This window comes from Aspergillus caelatus (genome assembly GCF_009193585.1).
Source record: "Aspergillus caelatus strain CBS 763.97 unplaced genomic scaffold BDV27scaffold_65, whole genome shotgun sequence".
Taxonomy (NCBI): Eukaryota; Fungi; Ascomycota; class Eurotiomycetes; order Eurotiales; family Aspergillaceae; genus Aspergillus; species Aspergillus caelatus.
The window spans coordinates 115,907-141,060 of NW_022475328.1; the positions used below are offsets into that span (position 1 = coordinate 115,907).

At 46.7% G+C, this 25,154-nt stretch overlaps 6 protein-coding genes across 6 annotated transcripts; 2 read left to right on the forward strand and 4 right to left on the reverse strand.

Annotated features, from left to right (window-relative positions):
• Positions 1 to 43: 43 nt before the first annotated feature.
• Positions 44 to 2,479, reverse strand: BDV27DRAFT_171488 (transcription factor domain-containing protein; the record flags this gene model as incomplete). The annotated part of the gene is made up of 5 exons (XM_032075608.1): positions 2,243 to 2,479; positions 1,273 to 2,189; positions 804 to 1,206; positions 517 to 749; positions 44 to 453 (listed from the first exon to the last, which is right to left on the reverse strand). The coding sequence occupies exons 1-5, from the start codon at positions 2,419 to 2,421 to the stop codon at positions 44 to 46; spliced, it is 2,142 nt and encodes a 713-aa protein (XP_031928723.1). The 5' UTR covers positions 2,422 to 2,479.
• Positions 2,480 to 3,747: 1,268 nt separating this feature from the next.
• On the forward strand, positions 3,748 to 5,512 carry BDV27DRAFT_171491 (Alpha/Beta hydrolase protein; the record flags this gene model as incomplete). The annotated part of the gene is made up of 1 exon (XM_032075609.1): positions 3,748 to 5,512. The coding sequence occupies one exon, from the start codon at positions 3,748 to 3,750 to the stop codon at positions 5,401 to 5,403; it is 1,656 nt and encodes a 551-aa protein (XP_031928724.1). The 3' UTR covers positions 5,404 to 5,512.
• A 1,225-nt stretch (positions 5,513 to 6,737) lies between these two features.
• BDV27DRAFT_156734 (ankyrin repeat domain-containing protein) lies at positions 6,738 to 8,981 on the reverse strand (the record flags this gene model as incomplete). Its single annotated transcript, XM_032072383.1, has 1 exon — positions 6,738 to 8,981. The coding sequence occupies one exon, from the start codon at positions 8,979 to 8,981 to the stop codon at positions 6,738 to 6,740; it is 2,244 nt and encodes a 747-aa protein (XP_031928725.1).
• Positions 8,982 to 12,315: 3,334 nt separating this feature from the next.
• BDV27DRAFT_126567 (ankyrin repeat domain-containing protein) lies at positions 12,316 to 13,911 on the reverse strand. The gene has a single exon (XM_032066573.1). The coding sequence runs from the start codon at positions 13,355 to 13,357 to the stop codon at positions 12,887 to 12,889; it is 471 nt and encodes a 156-aa protein (XP_031928726.1). The 5' UTR covers positions 13,358 to 13,911; the 3' UTR covers positions 12,316 to 12,886.
• Positions 13,912 to 17,866: 3,955 nt separating this feature from the next.
• On the forward strand, positions 17,867 to 20,720 carry BDV27DRAFT_171495 (P-loop containing nucleoside triphosphate hydrolase protein; the record flags this gene model as incomplete). The annotated part of the gene is made up of 4 exons (XM_032075610.1): positions 17,867 to 19,813; positions 19,873 to 20,113; positions 20,387 to 20,482; positions 20,671 to 20,720. 4 exons carry the CDS (start codon positions 17,867 to 17,869, stop codon positions 20,718 to 20,720), a joined length of 2,334 nt encoding a protein of 777 aa, XP_031928727.1.
• Positions 20,721 to 20,855: 135 nt separating this feature from the next.
• BDV27DRAFT_171496 (RTA1 domain-containing protein) lies at positions 20,856 to 21,992 on the reverse strand (the record flags this gene model as incomplete). Its single annotated transcript, XM_032075611.1, has 3 exons — positions 20,856 to 21,426; positions 21,488 to 21,730; positions 21,824 to 21,992. 3 exons carry the CDS (start codon positions 21,990 to 21,992, stop codon positions 20,960 to 20,962), a joined length of 879 nt encoding a protein of 292 aa, XP_031928728.1. The 3' UTR covers positions 20,856 to 20,959.
• Between the last annotated feature and the right edge of the window lie 3,162 nt (positions 21,993 to 25,154).

A 25,154-nucleotide genomic window follows, 5' to 3' on the forward strand; every position in this document is an offset into this window, starting at 1 on the left:
CAATCTCTCGGGGTATTGAAGATAGGAATATTCGATGATAGCATTAGAATTGAAGACTGAACCAGAACGGGTCGAAGAATGTATCCTCATTGAAATCGAGATCGCGAAAGAGGTCGTCTGTAAATGGTAGATAGTCCGTCCCCTCTGATGGTAGATCATCGTATCCGCTAGGATTTAGGTGTTCGAAGATGGGAGACCGATTGGGAGATGGCTGTTCCTGCGATATTATTTTGGTACTCGACATCGGAGAGTGCGCAAAGGTGATAGAGCATCTCTCTTTGATCATGCGTAAGCTCTCAGCACAGCGTTCCGCCGTGCTGCTATATAATCTCAACTTGTCCAACGAAGACTGACACTTCTGCCAAGATAGTTCTAAAACTTCCCAGGTTACAGTATTCACGAGCGGCTGAGAGAGCCCCGCAAGGAGAATTACAGATCCTGCAGTAAATGCATCTGTGGAGGGGTTTGTCAGTAATAATGTATAAAGAAGGCCTAGTATTGCAGGAGAATACTTACAAAAGACGTTGTAGCACCAGACGCTGGATAGGTCGGTGTTGCAAGTCTGATGTACTAAGGAGATAAGATCAATGGCCGCATGGATACAGGATAAGGAACAGTCAAGGTTGATTCTGGACTGTAGCGAAGCATGACGCCTGGAGTCATTGCTTTCACTACATAACGTCTCGCCACTGTTGCGAAGGGTCTGAGAGAGAATGGGCCGGTATAGGAGAATCTTCAAGTATGAATATCTGGCATCGTACATTAGAAATACACTCAAGTTGCAGGGTGTCGTTTTTGCATACCTTGCTCGAAGTAAACACTTCTCTCTTTGGAAATTGTCTGGACCATCACGTAAGACTTCATGATCCCACATGAGTGCTTCTGGTAGTTTAGCCTTAAATTCCTCGAGGTCTGCATCAATCTCTATAATGCTCTGAATTTGCCAAGTGTTTCCGGTTGGCAGATGGTTGCCCACACGCTCCGCTTCCGTTGGCCCTGCATTATCATACAATGCTTTCAGAATCTTGCGCAGAGTATCGTACAGCTTCAATGTCTCAATGAACCATACAACACGTGATAGCAAGCGGGGCGGTTGTTTACAAGTTGGCGCATCTGCTGATAGATAACAATCGTCAATGGCCTCAGGGAGAGGCGTAAGTGGCTTTTGGGCAATCATTGCCGGGCGTCCAAGTATTGTGCTAATGGCTCTATATAGAGGACCAGGTTACAAGTTAGCAAGCAATGCATCTGATAGAACCAAAGAGAAGGCACCGTACAGGTCAAGCATTACACAACCATGCCATACCCTCCGCCTAAGTTGGATCTCGGCAAACGATCGACGTTCATTGCCGAGATCTGAGTGCAGCCCTAGTGCTTGAGCTAACCGGCATGCCATGCCTATAACGTGCCAGCAACGATTGGGTGTTCGTGAGCATTGTAAGTAATGCGTGATGAGCAAGAGAGTTTGGCACAAAGCTAAATCTCCCCCTTCAAGATATTCCACATCCAGCACTGGCTTGCAACGACGATAAAAGGCTTCTGAAGTAGTTTCCCGCTGTGTCTGCACTGCGTTGGAGAACTGACATCCTAGAGCAAATATGGCGTTCAATGCACAGTGGAAAGTGGTGCGATTAACAGTTATGTCCCCTATACCCAGACCATGAGCTGTGTTTGTGTTTCGACTAGACTCCGAAGGCTCCCACAATGACCTGTATGCATTAAAAAACGCATCCTTATGCACAAAAGGGTATAGCGTATGTATCTTAGAAAAATAGCAGTCGACCAGATGGTCAGCCAATGGGCGTGGGGGAAGCAGTCCCATTGATAATTTAGGTTCAGTTGAGAGCTTGGGCTGCCTACCATGACCGTGCAGGTCGATCAAGTGATAAACCACCTCGCGGCCGGAACCTGGTGCATTGATAGTTGGTGGAAGGGAGTTCTGCAACTGTTGGATAAAAGCCACTGTCGACGAGTCGCCGAAGAATTCTCTACTTGAGTTCTGATCCCTGTCCAGTGGACCGACAGTTAAACCCATGGCTGTTACGCCAGAATCATCCCGTTCATGTGTCGTGTCTCGGGTCATGACGGAGGAAGCGGAGGAAGCGGACTCATGACGGAGTAAACCATGATTCAGTTGAGATGGAGAGATCACTAGGGTATCCTCTCGCATAACAGGGCTCCCACGATCTCTTTCGCAGTGTCAGTGGCCCGTCAGCCCTTGTTGAAGGCAAAATAGACGCACCTGAGAGGACGCAGATCGTCATCTTCAAAGACACAGCGATCCCGGCGGCGTTGGCAGGTACCGCAATGGGGTCGAACTCCATCACAGCGTATCTTCAGCGATCGACAGGTATTACACGCGACGCCGACTCTCTTCCTCTTAAGTCTACGGGGATGATTTGTCGCGGTCGTGATTACCATCGTCCTGATCGAGAGTCTGATGAAGAGCGTTTGATGAGACCATAGAGCAGCCGTATCGCCGAAAAGTCATGGTTATTTTTCTTCTCTCGTGTTGGGGTGGACAAAAGGAAGAATTAAGGTCCAGCAGTTGATTGAAGACGGAGTGGGACTGAGACATGATTGGTTGATGTTCTTCCATCGCCTCCCGGTCAAAAGGTCGGCTTATTCCGATTCCGTATAAAAAAAAACACGGGACAGTAACAAAATACACACTCAAAATAACCAGCATAAGTTCATACAGAAGATCATGAATTCCGAATATAAAAAGATATAGATTGTAACATGGTAATTGCCGAAGAAGCCTGGTACAATCTTATTATGTGGTCACTGGTGCATGAGACAGCCTTTCCAGCGACAGATCTCTCTGCTTCCTTGTCTACCATGCAGCCCTATAAGATAGAAACACAGAAGCAAAACAGGGCATACTACACAGTAAGAGAATAAACAGAAAGAACCAGGTCCCTGCATACAGTGAAATACAGTCAAATACAGAGGTCAACAACGTATCCTTAGGAACGGTTTCTTTTCTACTTGGCATCGGCCTTAATTTCCCGACAAAGTAATGCAGACCCACCTTGACTATCGATATCGCCGAAGACGCCGTCGTAAGTTCGTCTCGGTTGCGCACACTGGCCCATATTTGAGAATTGGCGTCCGCGACAACTCCTGGTGTGCCAAGGTATCTTGCAAACGATTCTGAAGTCCATGTAGTTCAACCGACTGGTAAGCATTCAGGTGATCTGAGCCCTGTAATGAGCCACATGCCACAAACACAACCTTGACCGGCAGGGCAAGATATAACTGCTGTACTTCACAGCAAGATCGTCAGGGGCCGAGACACGATGATCCCCATTCAAGTTGCGTAACAATAAGCTCTCACTCCTCTTTCTTCTTCAGGAAAGAAACGACGAGAAAGTTATCTGATGTTACTATTCGGGTATAGACCATGTCCTTTCCCCGAGGACTAGGTGGGCTTGCCCGAATTCATATCAAGTTGACGTTGTCCCTTCGGAGATTCACCCAGTCTGAGTGTCTAAGGTCGGACATAATGGTCGAAAACCGCCTGGGAATGTGGACATGGACATGGCGTATTGTGAGTCCCTGACGCGTCCTGGCGTGGACCTTGATTTTCCGATTAGATTGTCTGCTAGGCATCTAAATACGTAGAGCAGATGTTGCGTGGTGTCTAAGTATATATATTTCTGTGAGGATCTTGAACTATTCTCCTCCTGCTATCATCCTCGCCGTATCTTTATCTTACTGAATTCCTTCACACTATATTCCAGGATGGCCTCGCATTTGTCGAAGAGCCTAGCCTCACTGGCCGTGAGCGCTGCAATTGCCCAAGCTCAACTCTGGGATCAGACCATCCAGACGAATTACGGTCCCATCCAGGGCTTCAAGTATTTCAACGAGTCAACCCTTGAGAAATATTTCGGTATCTCCGAGTCCAACGTGACAGCCTTCTTGGGTGTTCCATTTGCCGCGGACACTGGGTATCAAAACCGCTGGAAGCCGCCACAGCCACGTGAGCCCTGGAATGAAACCCTGAACGCGACGGACTTTGGTCCTGCCTGTCCCAGCAACTACGCGTCCAATATCAGTGAAGACTGCCTCAGTCTGAACCTGTGGACGAATGCCGGCTCTGCAGATGCCAAGCTCCCTGTTATGGTCTGGAACCAGGGTTCCGACGAGACCAGTAATGATGCCTGGTGGTATGGCGGTGGAATGGCATTAAAGGACGTCATTCTCATCACCTTCAACCGTCGCGACGATGCATTCGGTTACCTCGCTCATCCGGAACTCAACGCTGAAGGTCTCAAACTCACCGGTCACAACACATCCGGAAACTATGGTGTCCTTGACCAGCTCGAGGTTCTCAAATGGGTCCAGAAAAACATTGCCAAGTTCGGTGGTGATCCAGACCGTGTGGTCGTCGCCGGCCAGTCTTTCGGCTCTTCCCAGGTCTATCATGCAGTCAATAGCCCTTTGTTTAAGGGTTATTTCCATGGCGGTATCTCTGAGTCTGGTATCAGATACCCGTACGATCCTATGCTGGCAGGCCTCGCAACCTCTTACGTTAACATGTCTGCTGCCATCACGCACGGTGTCAACTACACTACCTTCCACAATGTCTCCAGCGTCAAGGAACTGCGCACGCTTTCCATGGAGGAGCTCCTGATCGGCTCTCAGGACCGCGTCAACGAGACGTGGATTGACCCGATCACCGCGCTCTCTGCTGGCTATCCTCTCATTTTCAAGCCCGTCCTAGACGACTACGTTCTTCCCTCCACATACCTGGAGACGCTCATCAACGGCCCCGTCAACGACGTCCCCGTCATAACAGGCAACACCAAAGACGAGTCCGGAGCCTCAACAAGCACAGATTACACTGTCGAAGAATACGAGTACTACTCCACTCTCAAATACGGCAACCTATCCAGCCGTTATTTCCATCTGTACCCGGACCACGGCAACGCAAGCACTGCAGACAGGGCCTGGAACGCAGCTGCCCGCGATACCTCCCTTGTTGGCTCCTGGGCATACGCCACCGACTGGTACAAGTCCGCCTCCGCCTCGTTCTACACCTACTACTGGACCCATGCCCCACCAGGCCAAGACCAGGGCGCCTTCCACCAGTCTGAGATCATGTACGCACTGAATGCTCTCTACGCCAATGCCGATAGGTACCCTTTCACCGAGCAGGATTATGCCATCCAGGAGAAGATGTCTGCCTACTGGGCGAACTTTGCAAAGACGCTCGATCCCAACGAGGGTGGATCTTACACCGGTAGCGGCTCGCTGCCGCGCTGGAGCCCGAACAGCGCTAATGGCACCCAGCTTGTCATGGAGCTCGGAAATGCGTTCGGAAATGTCCCCATTGCCAAGAAGGCTCAGGTGGAGCTCATCATGGAGTGGTTCCATCAGCAAACCCCGTACTGATTTTCGGCAATTACTCCTGATGATGGGGCTTCGTAGGTCGAATTGCCGGTCAGCGTACTATAGGGATACGTCATCCTGATACCTATGCCCAGTTCTTCCATGCGAAGGCCATCAGACAATGTACTGCTACATGTGTACCTGTTGACTTTTACCTTGAACTAGTATGTTTGTTACCATTCCTGTCACTCCTTTGATCTGTTTTATGTATATACAGAATATTTCCCAATTTAACTTCTCAAATTCTACACAACTTTAACAACCTAGCACTACCCCTCCCAATTCTCACCCATGAATCTACCCTACTACATAAAACCCAGCTACTCTAATCCATACATGATCCCCATAACCTCCTCACAAGAGGACAATACGTCTACCATGATTAACACAGAGAACACATTCTTCCTCCACTAAAACTCCGATTCCTCTTCCTCAACACCTCTTCACATTGAAAACTACCCAGACCCATCATCACCATTCTACCCTCTGAACCAATCATACCCCAAAGCTGAAACCCCTTTAGAGCTGCCGACAAGTGGACCCAAGTTATGAATTTATTGAACCCGGTGTCAATTTCCCAATACGGACTAGCGTCCCACATATCGCCTTCGGGAATACCAAAACCTCTTCGTTAAATTCATTAAATCCTTCAATATTGCAACTGCCGATCCCTGGATGAGAATTTTCCACGAATGCGTGGTACCTGCTATTTTAGTTTGGGCGTTTTGAGTATAGTGGGGTTGTTGATTTATGCATATATTGGTTTGTTATGTGGGGATATTGGGGTTCTTATGTGCATTTCTGGGTTTGGGGGACTTTGTTGCTAGGGTTGGTTGGGGATTGTGTAGGGGGGATATGTTGGATGGATTTCATACGCAAATTTCAATCTGGGAGGTTTTATTATGTGTAGATGAGGTATGAATGGAGTGGATCTCTCGCTGTTTATTATGATGTTTTGTGGTTTGGAGGGATTCAATGTTGTAGCTTTCTTTTTCCAAGTATCATGAATTATCAGCTACGCAAGTGAAATACGAACTGGGGTGCGTTCTTTGCGCATATAACACGTGGTGCATTTGACTCTAGATCCAAATTTAGACGTCTGGAATAGCCCTCTTGTGGATGACTGTCTAGTGAGTGAGAGTAAAGTATCGAAAAGCCCAGAACAACTAATTACAAATCACCATACGTTATCATGTCCCATCGCTCACATTGATCCTATCTTGAGACTGTTCAAGACCCTGCCAAGAGTTCTTCTCACTATCTGAAAAGCTCGAACGCCAACCGAGCCATCATACCGAGCTATCAGTAAGTATTATCCCTGAATACCTACGCCACCGTTACGGCGCCCCCACGAACCTGTCACCAGCGTCCATTAACATTTGTTCTATTGCTGTGTTGGTGACCATCGAAAGCAGTTTCTGAGATGACTGACGCTGCGGGTTAAAACACACGCCTCCTTGTTCGAGTAATAGACGCACCACAGCTACGTGCCCCCTGCGCGCCGCCACCGATAAAGGTGTTTCCCGAAAATGAGTGGGTTGATTGGGGTCTACACCTGGCTGCGCTAGTAGCATCAAAACAGCCTCATAGTGGCCCTTCTCTGAAGCGACATAGATAGGTGTCTCTCCGATGTTGTTGCAGATACCTGGATGAGCACCCTTTGCTAACAGGTGTGTCAGGATATCCAGGTGGCCTCCATGAGCCGCCATCAAGAAAATCGTCGTCCTATCTTCAGCCCAGAGATGTACGTCGACATCAGGTTGCTCAAGAAGCTTGAGGGCAGCTTTTGCTTGAGCGTGGGATGCTGCAACACCAAGCGCAGTGTGTCCAAGCTTGTTCGGCTCGTTGATATCCACTGCGCTTTCTTTTAACAAGGCGGATATTAGGTAAAGATCACCGCGCGCAGCCGCCATAATCAACGGCGTTGCGAGGAACTCGTCACACCAGCAGTTGGGGCTTGCTTTGTATCTCTGCATAAGCATCACAGCTAGCTTGGAGTGACCATTCTTGGCGGCCATGTACAGGGGAGTCTTCCCTTGGTTGTTATCGGGCTGACTATGATCAGTGCTCTTATTTTCGAGCAACAATTGTATTACGCCATCGCTATTGGAGTCAATGGCGTAGCAGAGTGGTGTTTGGCAGGCCGCGTCGAGGGCATTTATGTTCACGTCTTCTCGGGCGAGTATACTTTCCACAAACGTCAAATATCCGTGTTTACATGCAACATGCAATGGTGTCATGCCGTGAAGATTGCTCTTGCCAATAGAAGTCCTTTTATCGTCTAATAGAAGGCGGAATATGGGTAAGTTTCTGCTCTCTATTGCGAGTATCAGTGGGGTTCGGCCAACGCTATCCTCGAGATTTGGGCTCGTCTCATTCCACTGAAGCAGTAGTCTTACCAGGTCTTCACGATCCTGGCCTACTGCATGATGGAGAGCGGTCCTGAACTCCCTATCATGCCCATTTGGATTGACTATTTGTGAGTCCAATGCCATTTTGACCATATCAACAAGGCCTCGAGACGCCACCCATGGAAGAAAGAGTCGTACATAGTGGCTTTCGTCCCTCGTAAGCAACAAATTCGCTATCTCCGTATGGCCATTGAGCGCAGCCATGAAGATTGGACGTTTCCCCACTTCCCGTCCCCCGACTTCAATATCGCGACGGCATAAGAGCATCCGGACGATATTAGCGTACCCATTTGTGGCCGCGATTTGGAGTGGGGTTGGCTTGTCATGTCGTACTCCTTGATAATCGGCTCTAACCGTGTCGCTACTTAGGAGTACGGAAACAACGTCTTCGTGGTTGTGCTCCACAGCGACACATAGCGGGGTATCGTTGAAGTCATCATCCATGTTAGGTCTCATCTCCCCACTGTCCAAAAGTATCTTAGCAACCCTAGCCCTTCCACTTCTTGCTGCGTAAAATAATGGACTCCGTAGATGAGGACCTAGCTGTCTCAGATCCCTTTGCCATTGCACACAGAGTCTAACAATATCGTCATTTCCCGCCGCAGCCGCTGCTCCCAGAGGGCTGCCATACGGTCCATACCCGAAGGGATTTGGAGATTTCTCTCTGTGCATGCGGACTTCTAAAAGACGTCGTGCTACATTCTTCGACCCCTTATACGCGGCGAGCTGAAGGGCATCGCCATAAGCACCGTCCATTTTCCAAGCGCCCTCACCGTGGTCCAGGAGTATCTCTGCCAAAGGCTCATCATCATTGAACGCAGCAGCGTACATGGCACTGCCCAGGTACTTGTGACTCCGATCAGCCGGGACACCATCCTCCAGAAGTCCCCTCACAACATCTCTCAACCCAAGCCAAGCCCCTAATATCATGATAGCGAGCTCATCGCAACTCTTCGCCCAATGCATGACGCTTTTCAGGTTCTCTGCAACCCAAGCGCGGCCCTTGTATGAGACCAGGGCAACACTTATAGCTTGCATACAGTCTTCTGCACAGCACTGTGCCGTTGACTCCGACCGTAAATGAGTTACGATTCGGGAGATGTGTTCGTGATTGAAGACATCATGCGCGATTTTCTCGTTTAGAAGTCGCGACCAGAGTCGATCATTCATTGTCTGGTTATACTTTCCGATATGGAGTATGTTGCCCAGGACAATCTGGTCAATATAACCTAGATATAAAGTTCATTCACTGATGAGCTTATTTAGCACCAGCGATCAGGCAGTGTGATGCTTACGGCAGACACATCTTAAATTCAATATGTCCAGCACATCGAGTGACCTTAGTACCGTCACAACAGTTTCAACGCTGAGATTCTGGAGCCCCATGATGTCCGCCTCCCAGACTTCCTGGAGAATATTGTTGTGTCTCCGTGTGAGCTGGGCAAAATTGTGATGCATCCCTTGCTGCATATATAGTGCTGGCATGCCAACACATCAAACAGGCCAAGAGGGGTATTTGGCTTGCGCTCAGGCTGCAGATCTATCTTTGTCTTTTGCTTGATTCTTTCTTTCTTTTTTTCTTTCCTTTTTTTTTTTTTTACTGGTTTGGGTATGAAACTCCCTCACTTCACTGATTTATGGTCGTCTACCCTTACGGAATTTATTTCAGCATACTCTTATGGAGAGTAGTGATACATCTTCGTAACTCTTCCCTTCCCGAACGATATTTCCGGGTACCGTAGTTCATTCTTAAAGACTGATAACGTCCTAGCTTTCGTTCTACTTCGAATTCATCATCATACTCATGTCCATACTATCGGTAAAAAGGTATGCTCAAATACCTCCCTTTCATGTACATCGCTCTCGTGAACTCCCAGTACTCGGGCATATAGCCGACACATTCCCAGTGGACATATCCGTTCAACCGTCCACTGTCCACAGGCAAATTCAGGGGATGCAAGTCTGCCAGCGTAAAATATGACCGATGATCGAAACCAATATTGGGACCAGGAAATATGTTAGCTAATATATCACTGAGATGGCTGGTGAGGCGAACATTGAAGTTGGAAGAGCCCCCAGATCCATCAGGGATGTGACGACCGAGGTGTGGGCCACCAATTGTGTTCCCGAACACGTATGGGGTATGATTTGCAACCTTTGGTCACTGCGCGATGCAACCCTTTAGATCGTCGGCAAATCAGTCCCACTCGGCATACGACATCAGATGCCAGACATCCGCAAGGAGCTGTGCTGTCCGTGTAGACGAGTTATGATTAGATACACCTTGCCTTGCTGCTTGATAATATCTACTTATACAGGGTGCTGCAATGCTGGTGTATACGGTATATAGCTCAACCAATCTTAGCGCGATGACCTTGTTTTGGAAAGGGGGTCAAACTCTTTGACAACCGACCTGAAAGGCACTCATTGATCCCATTGACCGGACAATGTTCCGTAAAGCCTTTTCTCAGGCCATATAAGAAGCAAACAGAATCACAGACGGGCCTAAACCGGTATGAAGAGCCACATCCTGTAAAGGCATTTCGAATCACCCATGGAAATTCTGAGACATCCCTATGGGACTCTTGCCAGCCACGTGCAACATTATCCTCGATGAAAAAGAGATGCAACACGTTTGCGAATCGATGGTGTATCTCAAAAGGGAGAGGATTCGGGTACGTTAACGGCGTTGTGTCAAATGCAAAGAGGTTGATAAAGTGCAATACTCTCTGTAATTCTGTCCCATATCTGAAAGTCAGATTACAAGATTCTTCAGGATATAGAGTCCGTAGCGAGTACTGCGAATTCTTCGGCTTATCCTCATCCCGAAGGTACACAGGCAATGACGCACCTAAGTATTGTAAAATTCGAAATTCCGCTTGCTTTCCATACTCAGTATACCACGGTGCTGTAATAATTGCGGCCCTGATAGGACATCGACATGCCCCTTTGCGAAAGGCTTTGGGAATGCCAGCTCGAGGGTAGAAGCCACGCATTCGGTAAAGATATATCAATCCTCGGTCGTAAGCACTTCTTGTAGCCGCGCAATATATTGAGTCGATAGATATGCCCCCATTAGCCGATATAAACGATCCTACAGCTTTGAGCATGTTGTCCTTTCCACTCCACTATTATTTATGACGGTTTACCTTCTCGGCGCATACAATTTCATAGAGAATGGACGAGGGGATGATATATGCGGTGTCCACAGCTGAGATTAGTCCGTGATCATCTTCGATTATCAAAGAGCAGGAATGACCATTCCTCTGTTGGACAAGGTGGTCAAGGCGTTCTGGGGGCGAGAGCCCGGCTGAGGCGATGTTTCACACGCGCTGCTGGTGGCTATCATCGATCAATGTGGATCCTAATAATATTATAATAGCTGTAATGCAACCTGAAGGTGTTCATATTAGGGTTGGTCAGTGGTGCTGCAGTGGTTTCATGGGTTCATGAAAGGGAAGCAGAGGGCGACAGGTGGGTAAATATGATCGACAGTTAAACCAGCCAGTTGACCGCTTCCGCCCTGTCTCACAAGTCTCAGCCCTCTTTCTGCCTACCTTTTTATAGTAGATTTACTTACAGACAGTGCCAACGAACGATATAAAGTCGAACCGTCTAGCATGGCTCGCCAACTCATTGCATGCCCCCAATCTCAAAGTTACCTAGGGCAATTCCAATCAAGCCATGTCACGCAATTCCATATCATTCCTTCCTATATTCGTGATGTACGCGCAAAGTATTAATTCCGTTACGGCCTCAAACTCGCAGAGAGCCTTGGCTGCGGTGGCATATCCCCCTCTTGGCACGAGACCGGAACAGGTTACAAGTGGGGGCACCGTCGTAAGAAGGCTGACAAGCTCTGGAACTGGGTAACTCTGCTGATTGAGCTGAAAACTGCGGTATAGCTTCTGTTCTACATAACTCTCTGGACGGTGAATTTGACGAAGTGTTCCTTATGCCACCTATTACTTATCGTCTGTGTATCTGGCGAGCACTACAGGAGCTGGACGATGAAGGGTATATTACAATCAAAAGAACGACCGATGGAGCTGAGGCAGAGGGTCGGACGGGCTTGGGGCCAATAACAAGCCACGTCTTCTCTGAACTGTCGAGAAAAGCCAAACCCGGCTATTATAGGGGTTCGAGCCTCAGCATGTGCCGTGTTCTCGTGCCTCAAGGCCCAAGTGGAGTCCAAAAAAGAAGTTCTACGATCATCAGAGCCCAACAACGTAGTATTGTTGAAGGTGAGAGCTGACCTGTCGATTCGAGAGCGAATAAGCTAGATCCTAATCTAGCTAGAGTCAATTCATCTTGTGACCTAAACATTTATTTTTTAGAGGTGATGAAGATCCATTACGTATGATTATATCCCTTGGGTTACAGAGAAGGCTCCCGATATCTTGCGACGCCAATAGTCTCTACTTCGTTCGTTGTTTCCGAAATTAGCTCTGACAAATACTCCCACTGTACAAGATCTGGTACGTCAAAGGTAATATTATTGAACAGGAGATAATCCATAGGCTAAAGTACAGGTATTGGCTAGTATATTGTTGCAGTTGGAATGCCCCACCATAGCCGTCCACGCTTTCAGGGTGAGGGTTCCCATTGGCTGTGCATTAAGAATCCGTATACCACCCTCGATCCACACCCACCGTCACCGTCACCATCCCACGCCTCGGGCGACGCCTGGGAGACGCGCGGAAAACGGCGGATCGGAATTCTCGTCGGGAGGCAGGGCTGTCGCAGGGCTGGCCTGCGGCTGACAGTGGGGGGAGGTCTTCCCTTCGCTGTGTCGATCCGATATTATGATGGTGCAGTCATTGTTCGAAGAGGATCTTGTAATCCAGCGCGTACGGCATCTTACTCGATTGTCGAATAAAAGAGAACATTCCCCAGCGCCATTCGGGGTTGACTTTCCGAGATGGGATGAAGGCGCGTGGTGGATATACTCGGAATAAACGAGATCGGACACGCAATTTCTCCAGAAATGGGATTTGGGTGGCGAAGGGAGAGAGAATTTTCAAGCCTTGCGCCGTACAGACCGGCGCACTCTATTCAAGGACCGTGCAGCCTCACTAAGCGTGGAGAGGAGTCCATTTCCGGCAGCCGCCTCGGAGAATGATCTGTGGCGTAAGGCTGCAATTCTTGTCCGTTCCGCATGATGATTCGACATATTTTAGAAAACAACTCACGACATCGGGGGAATAGTTTTGGTAGGCGTAAAATATCGGTGTTTTCCCGTCATGGTCTTGGGTGCAGCAATTCGCGCCTCTCTCAAGGAGGGTTTTGGCTATTGCTGCAGACGATAGCTGGGCGGCCAGATGCAATGCTGTCTGGCCCTTATTATCCTTGGAACACCAAGCAATGCCATAGTCCAGCAACCGTTCAACAGCTTTCGAGTGACCGTTAAGGGCAGCCAAGTGGAGAGCCGTCCGGTTAGCGGAGTCTTTGCTAGAGAGGACTGTCTTGTTTTTCAGGTATTCCTGTTCCATGGATGCTACGTCACCGGTAGCAGCAGCATGGAGAAAGAGGTCATGGCTGTCCATGGCGATTGTCGGTTCTCTCGTGCAAGTAAGAAGAAATAAGAGTGGTAAGCTAAACTCACACGAGGCGTGATAGTCGGTCTTTATAGATTCAGGACAATCAGCAGGGATGTCTTGCTTATTTTAAACGAAGGGGCGAAACATGACTAGACTCCGACTAACGACGAATGGGGATATCAGCTGCATATTAGACTACGGCCGTGTCGGCCATGAATTAAGCGAGTGGATAAATCGCCCCTGGGTTGTTGCTTAGCCTCTTGTCTCCCATGGTTTTCCTCGAGCACCTTCTCAACAACATAATAAGTCTAGTTTGGGCATGGTAATGGCCAGTAGAACCACGAAAGAATCAACCAATAACCAGAGAAAGAACGGTATTATAGGTGAATATTCACCAGCGAGGCAGATGGTAGGCAGCTCGTAGCAGCTTCTGGTCCGCACACGACTGATTTCCTTTCTCGGCCTAATGCAAACCTCGGCCGGAGTGGATGGTTAACCCCTAGGGCCTAGGCTAGAGCAAACACTAGACCTAGGCAGATGGGGATTGATGTCTAGTGCCGCGATTTTGTGGTTCCGCGGGAGTTGTGGTGGGCCGTTCCACCATTTATATTTTTTTTTTTCGGCCGTGGCTATTTAAGATGCTCCGTGCTAAAGAACGTTACTGACTGGAACATCGGTTGAGCCGACTCGAGTTCGGGTCTGGCCCCGGTGTCACCACCAGCAGGGGTTTCAAAGACACTTAATTTTATGGTTAAATGTGATTCGATGTCAGTGATCTCGTATTGAGTCTCCGATCCACGGCTAGCAGACTCTTTGGCTCCCGCACTAGCGTCTTGTCCTTTCTTGACTTGCTGCAGGTTAAAAGATTTTTTCATGTGATGAGAATAGTAGTCAAGGTGGAAAGATTACCCAATTGGATTATGTTCGCTACAACTTAACTTGGGATAGTTACGTTGGGTCATTTTTGGAACCGGTGGGTAAGAAGTGGGTATACCTAAAACCGCCAACGAATCTTGTTCTCGACCTACGGGGGAACCCCGGAGTAAGTCTCAATTGCTGCTTTCTTTTGTTGGCCGTTCATTAATTTCGTTAAGCGAGGTATGGATATCTACCAGGTGGAAGAACATTCTGGAGGAGAGAATAATTCGCTTTGATTTCCCCTGTACTGTACATAAGCGACACTACGAAGCATTTGGATTCAATATTTTTTATAATGTAAGCACAGGGCACTGGGAATTATGATGGAAGATTTGTCTGGTGCCAGAAAGCTTGGCCATCTCAAGTGAGAACAATGCTGAATGAGGTCTATAATATAGACATACATTACAAATCGCTTTATTCCAACTGTCAACCCATCAATGTGATTTTGAACAACTCTCATTAGTCTTCGCCATCTGCCTAGTCGCAGTAGATATCTTCATGTCTCCCGTTATCGGACTTGGTCGAGTCATATCCGCAGGAGAAGAAACCACACCAGTAGCCGATCCAGTTTGAAATGTATTTAGAATAGCCATGTATCGGACTTTCTGAATATGTCATCATGCCCTGTCACTCTATCCTAGAGCAGAGTGGAGAAGGTTAAATGTAGTAGTGCTCTTAGGCAACATCGATAATTGGCAATGACAGGCAGGGGCCATAGCATCGTTGACACCACTCTTAAGTGCAGCACAACAACACAGGAGAAATGTGATATGCGCCTCATGAGATGAGATACCATCTACATGTTCTCTCTACACCTGGAAAATATCAGTAACCTGAGCTGGTGTTGTTACAAGGCACGGCCTGTTCCACAAAAGCTGATGAAGATATTTTTTCTTAGGATATTAGACGCACTCCATTTGGTGCTGAAGCTGCAGATTTATATACAGAGGATAAATGAGCGCTTTAACCCTCAAATACACTGTTCATGCTAAACCAGATTTACGGAAAAGGTCATGGTTCTAGGCAACATGAGACTTTCTAAAAGGGGTCTAATGGATACAGCTTCAAACCCCGATGAAATGTCTTAACTCTGAACATAGATGGCTATAACAGCTATTGGACTCAGTGGCTTGACAGAAGCTGGGTGGAAATCAAATCATTTAAATGAATAACGATGTGACTCATCAAATAGGTTACGTATAATGTCTAGATTATCAGGAAGTTGGCGATTCAGTTGACCATCCATTCCGACATAATGAGCTGCTTGGGGATCAGTTATTAAAAGAGAGGCCCACTCAAGGCAGGTATACGTGCACCCATGTAATAGTTGAGAGCCGGAAAGCTCTTCTATTTCTCTACCTCTTTCTCTATTTTTATTTCTTATATTTTTCTTTTTCTTTTTCCTTTCTTTCTTTCTTTTTCTGTTTCTTTTTCTGTTTCTTTTTCTGTTTCTTTTTCTGTTTTTCTTTTGCTCAGCGTCTCATTGTAACTTTAGCACTTATCTCATATAACAACCAACGTAGTGGTGCATTAAGCCTTTACCAAAACTAGGTTGTCTTATAGAGAAGGGCAAGCGGAATGGTTTTGTTATTTATTCTATCGTTAGGTCGAATTACATGTCGACACTAAATCACGAAGGCCAGGTTAAACCATTGAACAGATTCTGCGCCTCTGTACTGATGTAGAGCCCTTCAGCATCTTTATTGCCAACCCTCATACTGTTCCAGGACAGGTATCTGGGCACAAAAAATGGATTCGCCAGTCCAAAGGGCTGACGAAGTGGCCCCGTTAGGGGTGGACATTGAGAAAATTCAATCAAACTTTCTGGTTCTCGGGTTAGACCCTGATTCAACTAGCTAAATCAACTGTGCTGCATTCAGCCTTGATTATCTCCAGCAAGCCTGGAATATTGTAACTCCATGTGGCATCGGTCTGTGTAAATTTGGTCTGCAGGGTATATGTAAAACAGCTGGATCTCTGTGAAGGCAATGGTAAGGTGGGGTATTGGTCAAGTGGGCTTCATGGAATAATTAACGTGCATGGAGAGAAAGATTGATAAAGCCGATCTATGGGCGGGTTGGGTAGGAGAGGAGAGCTGCTTGTGAGATGTCTCCATATGCACAGTGATATGTCGTTACCGAGCGGGCATTTTTATTCACTGCTAGTCCGTCGTATAAAGATATCCTCCACTCACTGATTTATTCCCATCTGCAGCCAATCTTCCATTTGCACGAGAAATGCCATTTCTATTTCCAAAATACGACCCGATACTTCTGTCTATAGTATAGGAGCACAATTTACAGGAAAGACTACTCTTGTGAATCCCACATGCAACGCTTTTCACAGCTATCAGAACTACATCGTTATGCACAGAATCTCGGAAGTAGCTCGAACTCTTCTTCGGGAGCACAGTATCACGCGCGATGCTATTAGGAATAACCCATGGAAAGCACTTAAGTCCAGAAATTGATTCTTCTCGCACAATATGAAGCCGAACGCAAACAATCCGGTAACCTAATTCTATCTGACCGGTCCGGACTTGATGCTCTTGTGTATGCCGCTAGGTATGGGCTCCAAGGCGGCCGAGAGATATTGGAAAGCACAGGAGAATGGCAATGCTTGCGTAGTCAAATATTGCAGTTCTTGGTGTTCTTGTGTCCACCGCGTCAGGAATGGCTGGTGGATGATGGAACACGATTGATGCCGAATACTTGGGAGGATTGGCAGGAAACACATACTGACTTATTACCGGGCTTTGATGGAGAACGGCCTTTATTACATAGTTCTTCCCGATTCATCCTTCTTGAAACTAGAAGACCAGGTTGGCTTGGTCATGCGGTATTCCATCCCTGATGTATCTGACCTGTCCTACGAACAACTGCTGGGAGGTGGACAGGAAGAGCGTCTGGTAAGGAGTGGGTTACGCTGGCAAAATTCCATATTTGGGGCCTTTGTGGTTTTGTTTCCCTTCTTGTTTATTTTTTTTTTTTAAACACCATTGGCATTTTATTCCTTGACAAAGAATGTACACTTTTCATGTCAAGCACATACTCCGTATACTCTATGCAAGCCAATTTCCCTTCTCCTCGATTAATTTCTCCAATCGCTCACGGCCAAGTGGCTGCGCTATGCCGCTTGCAGTATTTAAAACCCCGTCGAGCAGGATACTTCCCTTTTGGGAACCGGCGCAGCTACATTGCAGTTTTGGCTCATGGTAATAGACAAGATGGAATCTCAGCCTTGCATGGATAGGTATCCTACTAACCTATCTTGGAAGGTTCGGCTAGTCGCATAGACTGTCGATCAATGACTGCCTTACTAGATAATGATCTATGGCAGGCAGCCACACGCTTTTCTGTAAATTAAACCCCCCTTTGTTCGCACATCGATTTGGTATAAAATCTGCTCCGTCGGCATCTCCTTCTTCTGTTACATCGTCTTTAACCAAGCGAACCACTTAGCTTTGTGGTCGATTGAATTTTGATCTTGTTTCTCACAAGTTTATTCTGGACACTTTACGTCTTTACTAAACCACCCTCTCCTTTGCTTTTACTTGACTTCACTAGACCCCATACCAGATAGTTGTTGATGAAAATGGTCCTGCGTCAGTTCTCAACGAGTTCCTTGGACGCATTATGCGCAGAAGAGCACCTGGAGCTCCTAGATTCAGTCGATACGCTCCGTCTCCAGGGCATCAGTCACTATATCTCTCTTCCACAGATAATTGTGTGCGGAGATCAGTCTTCAGGCAAAAGCTCCGTGTTGGAGGCGATATCTGGTGTTTCATTCCCTGTGAAAAGCAACCTTTGCACACGCTTCCCCACAGAGCTTGTTCTGCGCAAGAGCCCCGACATTGGGGTGAAAGTATCCATTGTCCCTCATCACTCGCGTAATCATGTGGAACGGGACACCCTCTTGCGCTTTCATGAGGAGCTCCAGAGCTTCGAAGGACTTCCAAATCTGATCGAAAACGCAAAGGCTGCTATGGGTATATTTACGAATGGCAAAGCCTTCTCAAATGACCTCCTTCGAGTTGAGGTGTCGGGGCCCGACCGTCCCCATTTAACGATCGTCGATCTTCCTGGGTTGATCCACTCGGAAACGAAGTTGCAGTCCGCCGCCGATGTCGCCCTCGTTCAAGATGTCGTTCAATCATATATGAAGCAGCGAAGGAGTATCATTCTCGCCGTTGTATCCGCCAAAAATGATTTTGCAAACCAGATCGTTCTCCGACTCGCCCGAGAGGCCGATCCCTCCGGCCAACGAACACTTGGTGTCATCACGAAACCCGATACATTGGTTGAGGGCTCAGGAAGTGAACTCCAGTTTGTCTCGCTTGCTAAGAACCAGGAAGTCAGTTTCCGCCTCGGCTGGCATGTCCTCAAGAATATGGACACGGAGAGAGGGACTTCTGATCTTTCTGTTCGAGGAGAAGAGGAAGCCGAGTTCTTTTCCCAGGGTATTTGGGAAGACTTGCCACGGGCCCACGTCGGTATAGACACACTACGACAACGACTCAGTAAGTTACTTCTTGGTCAAATCGCCGCAGAGCTACCCAGCTTGATCCATGAGATCCAGTCTGAGATAGACAAATGTGCTAAGAGGCTCGAGAACCTCGGAGAGCCTCGCGCTACCCTCAAGGAGCAGCGATCGTATCTTCTCCATATCAGCCAATGCTTTCAGACTCTCGTGAGATCTGGTCTAGACGGCAGTTATAATACCTCATTCTTTGAGAGTGCCCACTCAGAAAATGGATATAATAAGCGAATGCGTGCAGTCATCCAGAACCTGAATGAAGATTTCGCGCAGCACATAAACGAAAATGGGCACTACCGTCGCATATCCAACACTAAGGGCCGGCGAAGAACACCAGACACACAATTGTGTGTTACTCGCGAAGAGTATCTCCAGCATATCGAAATGCTACTGAGGCGAACCAGAGGGAGGGAGCTTCCGGGAACGTTCAACCCGATGATCATCAATGATTTGTTTAAGGAGCAATCCCAACCATGGCAAAAGATTGCAAATTCTCACGTCACTAAAGTCTGGGAAGCAACAAAAACATTTATTTATGCTGCCGTTGCGGACGTGAGCGATATGGCAACCTTGGGAGCGTTGTTGAAGGAGGTCGTTGAACCAGCCCTCAGTGATCTTTTGAAAAACATGGAGGCAAGGCTGACTGAATTGCTGGAGCCGCATCAAGGTGGACATACAATTACTTATAATCATTCCTTTACCGAGGATCTACAGAAGGCCCGCCGCGATATAATGAAGGACAGATTCTCCGGCGTTCTGACTGATTTCTTCGACGTGCCCAACATTACAACATCAGTTGATATCTACTACAAGAACAACAACCAACAAGAACAACCAGACCAAGACTACTGTGGCAATTGCGGCAACTGCAACTCTTATACCAGTGACAGTAGGGGGAAATTTAACCTCTATATGCTTTTGAACTCGCTGCTGAAATCCGCCGAAACGGACATGATCCGCTACGCCGCTCGGGAAGCTCTCGATTGTACACTGGCATACTACAAAGTATGTGCCTTGGAGCTTTGTCATTGGCCCTAGGAGCATGAAATGCTGACATAGTCCAGGTTGCACTCAAGCGATTCATCGATGGTGTCGCCACTGACGTCGTAGAAACTATTCTTACGAAGTCTCTTAACCAACTGCTTTCACCAATAGGGGTACACGACATGCCAGATGCACTGGTCTCCCGTATTGCAGGGGAATCGAAGGAGAATCGCGACTTGCGCGAACAACTCTCCAAAAAGCTCGAAACTCTAGAAAATGGGTCGAAGACTTGTAGGAGGTTTGTCAACATACAAGGGATAAGTATGCCAACACCATTATATCCTTAATATCCAAGAGTGATAGAGCTAATCAAGAGTAGCCATACCGAGCACGGACACTCCCCAAGCCAACCACCTGGAGAATCCTGGTACTAGTGGTGGTGGAAACAATGGTAATGGAAGCCCATCATTGAGCATGGATACTCCGTTAATGAGTGAGCCTGAGCATATCTTTAACTGTGAGTCCTAAACGTGATCTTGTGGTTGGAAATGAAATAGTTACTGACATCCCTTGTGGCTGCTCTTTCTCCCGCAGAGGACCCTGCCCCTGAACCAGATGTCGGCTATGTGTACTCTGGGCTCTCACCAGTCGAGAGCAAGGAAACAACCAGAGTAGGGAAGAAGAGTAAAGGTAAAAAGAAGAGCAAAAAGTCAACTAGTTTAACGGCAGAGGAGCCGCCAAGCAACTTTTAGATCTAGCCCCTTAGGGGCCCAAATAATAGTTCTAGAATGTGGAAAGCCTACAGTGCATGCTTAATATGGAGGACGATATGAACATGTAAATTGGATATAGTAATGACCTTCTGACCCACTCATTAGGCAATCTGTCGACCTATCATGACGTAAAACGTGGCTTGCACAAGGAATAATTCCAAGAATCAGATTTCACACCTCCTATCTGCTTCGGGAAGATAACGCAGGGTTTAATGGCTAAACTTCTAAACCATGATAGCATCAAATATAGGTTACAGCCCCGCATAAGATCTAATCTATCTAGGAAAACTCAAATGCAAGTGCACTATCAAAGACAAATGGTAATAGCCACAACAACGAACTCAAATAGGTATCTGAAAAACCGAAATACAAGCGATGGTAGATCCGACGAACACTAAGCCGACGCAATCCGATGCAATTGCGTAGTAGTATCATCCGATTGCCCACCCCGCCGTTCCATATTACTCGGGTTCAAGAGCTTCGAAGGATGATAGAAGCTCATAACAACCATAGTAAGGAACATCAGCATCGAGTCAAAGACATACATGAACGCTTCATGGCTGATCAAATATCCAGCGTTACCCTGTGCATACTCGATCAAACGGAAAATCGATCTCACGAGGATAAGCACACTGGACACGTAAAGTACGCCCATGATAGTTACCCAGGTAGTGTCCGTCCACTTGGGTTGGGTTTTGAGTAACGATTTCTCCGTGGGGTTCTTGTGAATTCGCCAGTGAAAGATTGTGGAGGTGACGATGAAGACGCTGAAGAATGCGAGTTGCACGGCAAGACCGATGATCGTAATTGTCTCGCCGGTGTTCATGGCGCTGAGAGTTCCACTGGCCATTATACCACCGCCTAGAGGTTTCGTTTTGTTAGTTTTAGGCTGGATGGAAACTGGGAGGAGGATGATGCATACCTGCTGCTTGCATGACGAATGCGACTACGTCGCCGATCACGAATATCAGGGTTAACCATCTTATGGGTACGATGCTGAGTGCTTCCGCGTCCAGGTACTGGATTAATCGACCGAGGGTCATGTATATCGATGCAGCGTAGAGAGGTGGGGCAAGGAGGATCATGATAGTTTGGATAGAATAGATGGGTATAGAGTTGGTATCGTTATGTGCTATTGCTCGGCAGATATAGCCGATGATCTGAACTATACGTATACATTAGTATTTCCCTCATTTCTTTCTACTTCCTTTTGCTTAGGTTAGGAAGAGGAGGAGGTGGGGGGGAGGGGCGGACTTACAAACTCCTCCAATAACGAATACAAGAAAATACCATGATTTTAAGCGTATGACTTGGTACAGGTGATATAGTGTGATTAAAACGAATAGAACAAGGAAGAGGACTGCCGCCGCAAGCGAGGGTGTATAGCGGTATAATTTGAAGTCGAACGTCCCTTCGGTGGAGTCCATCTCGGTCGAAACGTGAAGAGTTGCGCTGTAAAGATAGTAGATATCGAGTAGCTGTAATAAAAAAAATCCAAGTTCTACCCAGACTGCTTTCTCTCAGAAGTTTGAGATCAAAGGCTAAAGCACAGATGGACCGAGAAGGGATTGAGAAGAGGAGGAAAGAGGAACAAATGACCGAAACATTCAGACGTTATCGTTGTTTCTTAATATATACTCTAACCTGTTAATCATGCTAATAGATTCTTCGCTATGACTCCACTTTAACCCATCTAGTCTTTTACCCCGATCCATGACCGGTTAGGGCTTTGAACTTAACAATTATATCTAAGTCGATAGGAGTAAGCGGGACACCCAAGGTAACCATAAAACTGACTTCGTCGAGACCAAATCTTTAGCCAATGATAGTTGCGTCAATAGACCAAGGGCAAGGTTCAGAAAGAGTGGACCATAGTGGCAACGAGACTGAAAGATCTTTCACCCAGATTAAAAGTGACCCGCTCTCGGCATATTTCTAAAAACGGTTGCCCGCGGCCGTACGAGTATACGAGGGTACGAGAATGCGAAAATACGAATCGCGACGGAAATGGCCATGAATTCGGAATGCTGTTTTTATATAGTCCTCTCGATAACATTATTCATCTACTTTTGAAGTAAAGTCGATTCCGTTGAGGTTGACTTAGTTTTATACTATAATATTGATGTGATGTTAATCACAGCAGCGCGGAATATAACTAATGTACTATAGTGCTTGCTGACAATCATCCAAAAATGATATGAGGTAAAATAAGACTCTCCAGGCCCACACCGGGTAGTCTTCACTTTTATTATAGGTTCCTCTAGTTCAAGTTTCGACTGACTAAATCATTAGCTAGCGATCTCAGCATCTTTGTGCGGCACACAGTACACTTCAATCTCCACCTTCCTCTGGGTCCCTCGGGGCGATCGGTCTCCCGGATAGTCTCTTGTGGATACAGTGACCTGCGAAACCAACCTGCCCCCCCTAAAAAAAACTGTGTCGCGTTTTAAATCATATGCCAAGACACGCTACTCCTTATACAGTTAATGTATGCTTGACACTATAATGAAACTTTACGTGTCTTGTAATGATATATATAACGATAAAGAGCTTGGTAAATTACCAGTACTATTTGATTTATTGATGACCTTGATCTTTCAGTCTCTTTCTCTGCATTGTCAACATCCTGCGACAGCAGTATTACCGTTAAAAATGGTGCCCCCACTATCCCCGGCAAAGAAACAACTTATCTGTGATATGACGAAGAATGGAATGTCGATATCTAAAACAGCTTTTGCCGCGGGGGTGCAGTGAGCAAGCTGTCAAATATATATGCTCTAATCTGCTCATGTTTGGTACTCCTGGGGTGCCTCCAAATTGTGTAGGGCGGTGGCCGAGTATTACCCTGTCTATGCTAGATGCTCTATGTGAGCGTTTTCTCGACAAGCCAGGCTTATATCTTGATGAAATAGCGGGCTTCCTATGGGATGGATTTAATATTAATGTCTCAACCGATAGTATTAGCAGGGCTCTTTAGAAAATTAAATAGTCGAGAAAAACAATTCGGCAAAAGGCGAAAGAGTGAAACCCTGAAATACGCGATGAATATTGCTCATATCAATTAGTTCTACGTCGATGAGTCTGGGTGTGACACACGCGCAGGGATCAGACGAACAGGCTGGTCTCCTCTAGGTATAACACCGGTTCAGAGATCTAGATTTCATTGGGGCCAGCGTTACCAGATATTGCCTGCGTATACTCAAGACGGAATTCTTCTTTCTTATATATTTAAGGGTTCTACAGATACTGCCGTTTTTGAGGATTTTATTGAACAACTTCTTCACCACTGCGGAAGATTTCCTGACCCTAGATCAGTGCTTATTATGGATAATACATCCTTCTATCACTCTAAACGACTACAGGAAATGTGTAACAAGAAAGGAGTGAGGGTAAAATATTTACCACCATATTCTCCTGATTTTAATCCCATTGAAGAGTTTTTTACTGAGCTGAAGGCTTTTATCAAACGAGTGTGGACCGCTTACCCAGAGCAAGATTTTGGTGCATTCCTCGAACGGTGTGTTGATAATGTGGGTGCAAGGAGACATAGCGCGAGAGGGCATTTTAGACACGTGGGGGTGATTATTGATGAAAGCTGAAGGTTACCTTGACATATTGGTACACTATGTTGCAAAAACAGTGTCCGGGTGTTGCACACTCTTTTTCTAGTTCTGGGGGTCCGCTAATCCATATATGATCAAGTATATTAATTTAGTCCAATCATATCACTTACTATCAGTTAATAAGCACAATTCCATCTATCCATAGACTAGAAGATCCATATTATTAAAACAAGAGTGTATAACACCCGGACACCTTTTTTACAACTTAGTATATATAGAAGCTTTACCGTAGGTGAATAATCAGCTAGTTCCTAGCGGTTATATATGAATGGAAAATGTGCTGGAGTCAGTTATTTGTACCATGTATTGATACAGTTGTAAAATAAATCACGCTCCCCAGTGTAAATGTTCGCCTTTATCTTGGTTTAGACTCTCTTTCCCGGGCACCAGACTACCCCGCCAACGAATTGGGATGATCAAAGCCCACATAGTGATTCAGCACTTTTCACCTATTTCGATCTTCAATCATGGATTGCTTAGGAGTTCCTTTTGACCACAGGCTAGTGGGTATTACAGACTTTTCGGAAAACGGCTTCACCTAGACTCCTTCATAGTTTCCCAGACCCTAATTTCAAGGTCCGCTATTCTCCTTTTGGAAGACTCGGAAGAACTGTGGGTCAAGGCATAGTAACATATGGTAAAGAGATCAATGTAGATCCAGGCCCTGTAAGTTACATGTTTCTCTGTTACGCCACCTATCCTCCATAACCCTAAGTTCCCGGCCCTGTATCCTCTACCTTACTCAGAAGCGGCCGACTGAAGGTCCGGTGATCATCACCAATGACGCCCAACCTCGCTCGGTTAACGATTCTTTTATGTGTCTGCAGTATCTACAGTAGCTTCAAGAGTTTAGATACAAAAGAAAGACCTACAGGCATCATAGAAACCATAGTGTATATGAATATAGCCTAGCACCGTAGGAAGAAACTCTCTAGCTCAAACAGCCGTTGCCCTGCTAGATCTCCA

Bases quoted from the DNA above. Each gene is read 5' to 3' on its own strand.
- BDV27DRAFT_126567 (XM_032066573.1), bottom strand. From the start codon at position 13,357: ATGGACAGCCATGACCTCTTTCTCCATGCTGCTGCTACCGGTGACGTA.